Raw genomic sequence first — 8,747 nt, 5'->3', positions numbered from 1 at the left:
ATTGTGTTATGATTTTTGTTTCTTATTATAAATGTCAATATTAATGAAATTATTGAGTTGAATCGATTTATCACTGTAATATTATAAGTAGCGTCATCATGAATTATAATCTACATAAAATGATTACTATAGGACGCGTAAAAGACTTAATGATTATTTTGTAATACATAAATGTAGAAGAATAGTAAAGCATGTTGTATAGCAAGATACAAGTGCTTCATTCTTGTAATCTTTATTTAGTTTATTGTTTTATATATCCCTCGTGTTCGGGATAAACAGCATTTTTAGCGAGGACTTATGCCCAAAGTATACAAAGTGCTCAGATTGGATCCAGTGCACTAAATGCAATAAACACATTACAAGAAATATCTCATGTAATAACACTTGTAATATAATATATCTAGGAAAATTATTATCTATTATCATATACATATTTCATTCTTCTTTCTTAATAAAACTTTGAACATATTTTACAAGTTATTGTGTCATTTTATGTCTTATTTATAAGCATTATTTGTAAATTTCTCAAAAGCTACAACATACTCCCCTCTCCCTATAAGTACTTCCTCTATGGGATATAGAGGAGACCGGGGACAGTTGATTATAGGGGTAGACTAATCGAAGCTACATTAAAAACAAAACACGCGAGACACGTGTAAACATATCTGACAACGCAGCAGCAACTGCTGCTAAATCTGCTGTAACATCTTATTGCGAATACATCTATAACCTAGGTTCACCGAGAAAAATTTAAATCGGATCAGAATGTAAGAACCAATCAACTACAATCGAGCATTCCCTGTCATTCGACTGTAACAGGAGAATATTCGATTGTAACTAGTTGATTCTTCCACCTTCCAGTTGAAGAAACTAGGCTTATGATAGAAGTTATGCCACAATTTTTAAAAAATCGTACATCTAAGTAAATATTTTTATTCTTAAAATTTTTACAATCGTATATGATTATCTGAGATATTTGATTTTTACTTAGATAGTAAATGTAATTCTTATTTAATAAAATTCAACAGATTTTTTTTTTGTTTATGTGCCTTTGTTATTATATATTGTTTTTAAAAAATGAATGGATGAGGATAGTAGACTAACCACAGTATGGAATTGTATGATTCATTTAGTGACGACTCTTACAGTACTTATTTAAAATTTTATTACTTTAAAGAGATTTTCCTCAATGGTAAATGTTATAAGTTTAGTTCTCTCATGTCCAAAATTAGACTCATTGGACATGTATTTGCACGAAATGAAAAAAATTTTGCAAAAAGAAGCATTGTTTTGCTCTGCGAAGCGAATGTTTAAAATATATTTTTATAAAAGTGTTATTAATATGTATCCAAAGATTTAGCTTAAAATATGGGAATACAAATAAGTTTCCGCCATTTTTTATCAAAAATTAAGCATTTATTGTGAAAGAACGGTACATAATGTTTTATTCAAAGTAATAGCCATCGCTAGTCATTACTTTTTCCCATCTTTCTAGTAGCATGTGGATATCGCATCGGAAGAACGCTTCATTTTTTGAGGCTATCCAATTCATCATCGATACAATTTTTGGTATCTTCATGTGAAGTGCTGCTCAGATAGGCCGTTGATCGGAACAAATGGTAGTCGGAAGGAGCAATGTCTGGAGAATATGGCGGGTGGGGTAGAACTTCCCATTTGAGTGTTTCTAAGTAAGTTTTGATCGGCGCCGCAACATATGGTCGAGCATTATCATGCAGGAAAATAATTTTGTCATGCCTGGAATAGTAGTGGGCGCGTTTTTCCTTGAGTGCTCAATCTCATCATTTGTGTTTGGCAGAGAGCCCCAGTAATGGTCTTGTTCGGTTTGAGCAACTCATAATACACGACACCAAGCTGATCCCACCAAATACACAACATGAGTTTTTTCCATGAATATTCTTAACTGTCGATGTTGAAGCATGGCCAGGTGGTTCCCATGATTTTCTCTTCTTTGAATTATCGTAGTGGATCCATTTTTCATCATCAGTGACTATACGATGCAAAAAACCCTTTCGTTTGTGCCTGGCAAGCAGCATTTCACATATGAAAAATCGACGTTCAACGTTTCTCGGCTTCAGTTCGTATGGAATCCAATTCTCTTACTTTTGACTCATTCCCAATGATTTCAAACGATATGTTTGTTGAGTCACTTCTAATGTAAGTGCAAGTTCTTTTTGCGTTTGGCACGAATCTTCATCCAATGCTTCCAATTGCGCGTCTTCGTACACTTTCGGCTTTCCGCTACGTTCTTTGTCTTCGACGTCAAATTCACCGTTCTTAAACTTTTGAAACTACTCACGACAACTTCTCTCACTTAAGGCAGCATCACCATATACTTCTACAAGCAATCTATGAGCCTCAGCTGCAGATTTCTTCAAATTAAAGAAGTAAATCAAAATTTCGCATAAGTGACGCTTATTCAAAACTCAACATTTTCGTACAAAAAAAAATATATGATGCTGACACAAAATCGCTAATATTTCAAGATTATGGTGTTGCCGGATGTCCAATCTTTCGATATGTCTTTTTACATCAGTCAAACAATTTTAACTATAGTTTATTAGTGGCGCCGTCTTTTGCAAATGGCGGAAACTTATTTGTACTCCCAATACATTAATTTTTATTTTAATAATCTTTAGTCAAATTACCTCAGTCCTAAGGCTAGTTGAATTAGATGGAATGCATTAGAAAAATGTTTTTTTTTCATATTAATTCACTTTTATAAATCAGTTTCTCCTTATTATTAGGTAATTAAATGTATATAGAATTCATTTTTTCGATAAGTCTCTTAATTTTGTCTGTAAAAATTCGAAACAGAAAAATGAGTCTATTAGTTCCCTTATGGCAAATGTGCAAGGGTTGCAAAAAGTTCTTTTTTTAATATCAAAAATAAGTATTTCGGATTTCTAATATTTGTTTCATAGTAATAGACAATACAAAGTTTTTACTGATATAATTCATTTATCTTAAAAATAGTAAATAATACTTAATAAATTACGTTTTTGTTAAATGCAACGTTATATCGGAATTATTCTATTTGTTAAATTTTGTCCGATGTTTGTCTGATGTTTCATTCAGGTTTACACATTCCAGATCACAGCGCTTTAAAATATAATAAAAATCTAAAAAAATATCAATTTTCAATTTGATATAATTTAGAAACAAAATATCATAAAGACAAAATTCAAATGCCGATATTTAAAGCTTTTTCCTTTTTTAAATACATTTTTAAAAATTTCTCTACAATCTTTTTTCATCGAGGAATTTAATAGCATTTTTCATTGGGATGCACTGGAAATAGTTTTGCATTGCAGTTGCGTGCATTGCAGTGATGCACACCAGTGTACATTATTCTGCTAAAATCCTGCTTATGGTTAATATGCATTTTCCAAATTTTAAATGTCACTGACTGTACGTAATCCTTTTGAGATGGTAACAATATCTCACTTTGCGCAAAAAACTTGCATTACATCGTAACACGGTACACCGAATGAATTCACCTATCACCATCACGGAAACACGCTACACTGTCTAAGTGTTACACTAGTGCAGTCAAAAGAAAACGTACGCTATAAATTTTTGTAATATATGAGAAAATCACGAGCATTTTTTTTAAATTTATTAACGGCAGTATATAAAAATGTAATATGCCAAAGGCTACATTTAACAGAAAAAGCAGCTTTACTGTTGTAAAATTCTTATGATCGATTTTTGACTTTGATTCCTATAGATTTAAATGCATAAAATAATCATATTAAAGAATTTTATAATAATTGCAAAGCTTCTTTCTACATGTGTAGCCAATGCAAACGCAATAGCACTGACAGTATGCTTCCTGAACTCAATTTATGTAGGTAAATCTTTATATCGCCATGAACGACATTAATTTTCGAATCAAAAAATGATCTTCAAAAAGAATATTTTTTTCTACTAGAGATAAAAAAGTATGTGAAAATGTATATAAAAATGTGTAAATAAAATCTAAAAAACAATTCAGATACTATGTTTCGTATTTAGGTACAGATATTCTAATTCGAATATACAAGCCTCACATACAAGTCTCACATACAAAATGTATCTCTATATATGTATTTAGATATATATGTATCTAGATATCCAACATTGCCTCTCGCAAGATTTCTTTAGAATAATGTCATTTGAATGTGTTATTTTTTTACAGTGCTGCATGGATGTCTTCATAACTAAACTTGAATTTCAAACTCAATATCTAAATATATCACAATTAATATAAAATATCGAGCGACAACACGTCGAAAAATTAAAATTATTTACAGTGAAAATCAGGCCGTATTCGTCACGCGTATATTATTTGGTCGGATTTATATATTTATATTGTGTGTGTGTGTGTGTGTGTGCGCGTGCGCGCGCGCGCGCGCGCGTGTGTGTGTGTGTGTGTGTGTGTGTGTGTGTGTAGATATCCCTTTATATTAATCTTATCTTTCGATACCAATTTACACCGATGCATCCAGTCGACGATAATCGACTTTTGCTTCGACTCTCATTCATGTTAGTTTCTTTAGAGGCTCGTGCGCTTTGATAGTAACATTAGTAGTTGATTCAGGTACTTATGTTAAATACAATAGTTCGCTACGTACTTTGCATATACGAATATATTCAATCGGAACGGGATGACATTTTATAAGCCCTATTGAACTTAAATAGACTCGGGAAAAAGATATCACGACTTTTCAAAGAAGCTCGATAAGTTTTTTCTTCTATGTTACATTGATCGCGTTTTGCGATTGTTTGAACATAGAAAAATAAGTTTACAGACACTTAAATCCAAATTCCAACTGAAGATTCTATTAAACAATGTCCTGACCATTTTCAACTTGGCAACCACGGTTATCTTTTTCCCTGTGGGACGAGTCATCCTCATCTCGATGCACTTCTTTCCTCTTGCCATCGTCTCCAATATTCCCGGAGTTTTCACTATTATTCGTTGAATTTGCGGAATGGGACTTGTTCAATAGAGAGCTAAACTCGCCAAATTTTAAAATTTCTTCCATCGCAGATTGCTCCAAATTAACCTGAAACATATACAAATGGCTGATATGATTAGGCTATTAGAAAGATGCTCAGCTACATACAGTCCGTCATGAAAGAGCGCAAGAAAATATTATATTATATTTAAAGAAGTATGAGAAACAAATATGTAAGAATACGAGGCCATAAAGTAGGTTAGGTATTGATAGGAGATCAGAATAATTATGAACAGTGAAGCAGTCATGAGATAAATAACACGAAGTACTAAGAATAAGAATGAAGTCTCGAATTCGAATTCTGGTCGACTCTATAACTTTTCTAGGCGTTTACAAATGTAAGTAGCAAATTTCGCCAGCAAATAAACTGACGTTGATTTCTTGTCATTTTAATGTCAAAATAATGGCAAATAATATCAGTTTGTTTCCTAAGATAATGCTAACTGTAAGTACAATACAGATAAACATTCTTATATGATGGGTTGCAATTTTAAATTTTCAAATTTCTCTGCCGCTACCTTACGTGGCCTGCCGCGTTTGCCTTTCGTCGGTGATGAAGATATTGTTTGTCCGCCCTTCTTCTTCGGCCATTGCAGATGCGAATCCAAATGTTGTTTCAACTTATCTTGCCTAGCGAACATTCGTGGACAAATACTGCAAGCAAAGGGTCTTTCGCCAGTATGCACTCTTCTATGCCTTGCCAAGTGCGATGCTCTCGTAAAAGCCAAAGTACAAAGATCGCAGGAGAAAGGTTTATGTTGTGCTCTTTCGGATTTGCTAAGCATCCTTGTTTCTCTTCCTTCGTTTCCTCCTGTTCTTTTTATAATCTCGAATTTCCTCTTTACTCCTATTTTAAGCAATCCGTCTGGACTTTTTGAAGTTTCCTGTAAATTAATAAACAAAATCGTTTCAAAAGCTCTGCGAGAGCGATTATAAATCGAAACTTTGATCAAAAAAATTTTCAAAATATCTGATAATATTTTTAAGAATTTATCAAATTTAAAATTTAAAAGATTTAAAAAAAAACTTGAAACTTTTTCAGATTTTAAAAGTTTTTTAGAAATTAGAATAAGAAATCTTAGAAATTTTTAAATTATTTGTAAAAGGTGTTCTAAGTCGTAGCAAATCAAAGAAATATTTTAATAGTTACAAAATTATATAGAAATTCTGAGACATTCTAAAAGTTACATAAAAATTCTGAAAAATTATATCAAAAGAATCAAATGAAAAACTCAACATGAAAAATGTTGAATTCATGTTGAAATTAACTGATGTTAATAATTATTATATCTCCAAAGATATAGAAATCACATGGCAATATATATATCTGGACTGTAGGCTGGACTCCGATATTTCCCACCAGAACTGTGTCGCTATGCGATTTTCACATTTTAGAGACACGAATCTATGACTTTTAACGACAGTTTAGATATCATTATTGCGCAAATATTATACTACATGATAAAAAAATTGCAACGACAACATAATGATGTTAAACCATCATTAAGAGTATCAGAATCAGGGTACTGAAGAAAAATTTAAAAAGCTTTCCGCGCGCGCGCGTGCGCACGCACACATAGATAACACAGTACGACAAAAAACGATTTTTTTCCTCCCATGAAAAAAATCAAAGAGATTCTGAAAGTAGATGTAAAAAAATACGTCTCTCGACGTTTTACCAGATCAAGTCGTTATTTTATCATCAACATTTTTTATCATCAAATGTTTTTTTATAATACTGTTTATAATACAGATTTCCTCCCATGAAACATTTAAAGAGATTCTGAAAGTAGATGTTAGAAAAGCATACCCGTGTCTCGGTACTGACTTATTTCGAAATTGTCATGATTTAAACAAAGCGACGTAAATAACCAGCAATTACTTAATCCAGCTCATTCCCTGTTCTTGCTCAATTCGAAGAGTTCGCGACTGCGGATTTGTTGATGAAATTTCAAACTGTACATTTAAAACGAAATTGAAAGTAAAGAAAATATTAAAATAAACAATAATGCAGTCCAAATCGAAATAATTATTGTTATGTGTGTGTTTATTTGCATTTCCAAGCCATATGTAAAATATAACAAAAAATATTATGGCGACATTTGAAATCTATTTCTATGTGACGTACGTACCGAATTTGTGGTATGTGCCAGAAGTTGTGTGAGATTATTGTTATCATTGTTTGTTCGGATGGGAAAATAAATCCCATTAAAACCGACAATTTGCTTGGCTATAACATACTGAACATGTACTTGAAATATGCTATTTTTGCGCAACAAAATTGAAAATTTCTGGTTTCAGATAATATCAGTATCCTTGAAAAAAATTAATTACGCCGATATAGAATCCGTAATTCCGGCATGAGTACGTTCTGCAGAATATCCGACTGCGCCTTCAGAAGACATACTAGAGAAAAAAACAATCAAAATCATCTTACTATTTCAAGTGACATATTTTCTGAGCTCGAATCCGAATTTATTGCAACATCAAGTAAATTGAGTTATAAAGTGCCGCATTTTATGACACAAACGGACTTCAACGACATTGTTCGTGACGCCAATTTATCAAAAGGTACAGTAGAAATAGTCGCATCTGAAGCAATGGAATTTAGTTTAAAAATTTACTTTAAAATAAGAAGACATAAACGCGACATCACAATTAAATTCGACAAATATTTCTATTTACACGAAAATTTTAAAAAGAACTTGCAATGATGTTGATGCATTGTTCAGAGAGATCGGTTATCCTCATGATCCACAGAAAAGGCGACTCTTTATTGATTCGTCAGTGACTAATTTGAAGATAGTCTTACTTCATATTGAAAAGAAATATCCATCCGTTCCAATTGCTTACGCTACAAATACTGGAAAATTATAAAAATATGAAGTTAATACTACAATTGATCAATTACCGTTAGCATGAATAAAGAATTTGTTACGACCTAAAAGTTGTGGGATTGCTGACTGGTTTGTAAAAAGGATATTCCAAACATCAATGTTTTCTGTGTGTTTGGGAAGATCATAAGATAGATCTACTTTACCCTAATTTCATAAGCAATTTACGCACAAACTTCCAATTGGATCAGTTAAGCATCGATCATGTACTTGATTGATTCAAGAAAAATGATTTTGCTGCCGCTTCACATTAAACTCTCGCTTTACATTAAACTCTCACTCGTAATTTTGTTCGAAATTGATCCTTCTGGCAAAGCTTTTCAGTTATTGCACACAATATTTCCAAAATTGTCAATATCAAAAATCGAAGCAGATAAATTGATTTTAACATTGCTTCTATCGTTTCATTTATTTGGTTAATTTAAATTCTTATTCAAGTGTATTTAATGGTCCAGATATATCAAAATTGATAAAAAATGAAGACTTCCATAAATTGTTGAATACAATGGAAAAACGAGCATGATTTTGTAGCCGTCATCGAAAATTTTCTAAGCAATAAAAAAGTTAACAATTACAAAAAAATTATTGCTGAAATGATTTCGGCTTTTCATGCAATGAAAGTTAATAAGTCGCTCAAAATACACTTTCTTCACAATCATTTGGATTTTTTTCCACAAAATTTGGGTTAATTCAGTGATGAACATGGTGAATGTTTTCACCAAGACATTGCGATCATTGGAAAACGTGTCAAAGGAAAAGACATCAGACTCATGCTTGAATATTGTTGGTCTATTGTTCGTGATACACAATCGGAATCATACAAACGGCAAAT

At 32.0% G+C, this 8,747-nt stretch overlaps 1 protein-coding gene across 1 annotated transcript in view; it reads right to left on the bottom strand.

Moving 5' to 3' along the window:
* Window positions 1-4,631: 4,631 nt before the first annotated feature.
* Window positions 4,632-8,747, bottom strand: part of LOC108686646 (zinc finger and BTB domain-containing protein 14-like) — a 107,836-nt gene continuing 103,720 nt past the window's right edge. Inside the window, exons 4-5 of the mRNA XM_018192077.1 lie at window positions 5,540-5,905; window positions 4,632-5,069 (exon numbers count right to left, since the gene is read on the bottom strand). Of these exons, the coding sequence (XP_018047566.1) occupies window positions 4,845-5,069; window positions 5,540-5,905 (591 nt within the window). The 3' untranslated portion in view covers window positions 4,632-4,844. The remainder of the gene's footprint in view (window positions 5,070-5,539; window positions 5,906-8,747) is intronic.

The sequence above is a fragment of the Atta colombica genome, unplaced genomic scaffold (genome assembly GCF_001594045.1).
Source record: "Atta colombica isolate Treedump-2 unplaced genomic scaffold, Acol1.0 scaffold188, whole genome shotgun sequence".
NCBI classification, from domain to species: Eukaryota; Metazoa; Arthropoda; class Insecta; order Hymenoptera; family Formicidae; genus Atta; species Atta colombica.
Note: the sequence above shows the minus strand (reverse complement) of the source record. Positions and strands in the feature narration are given on the sequence as shown.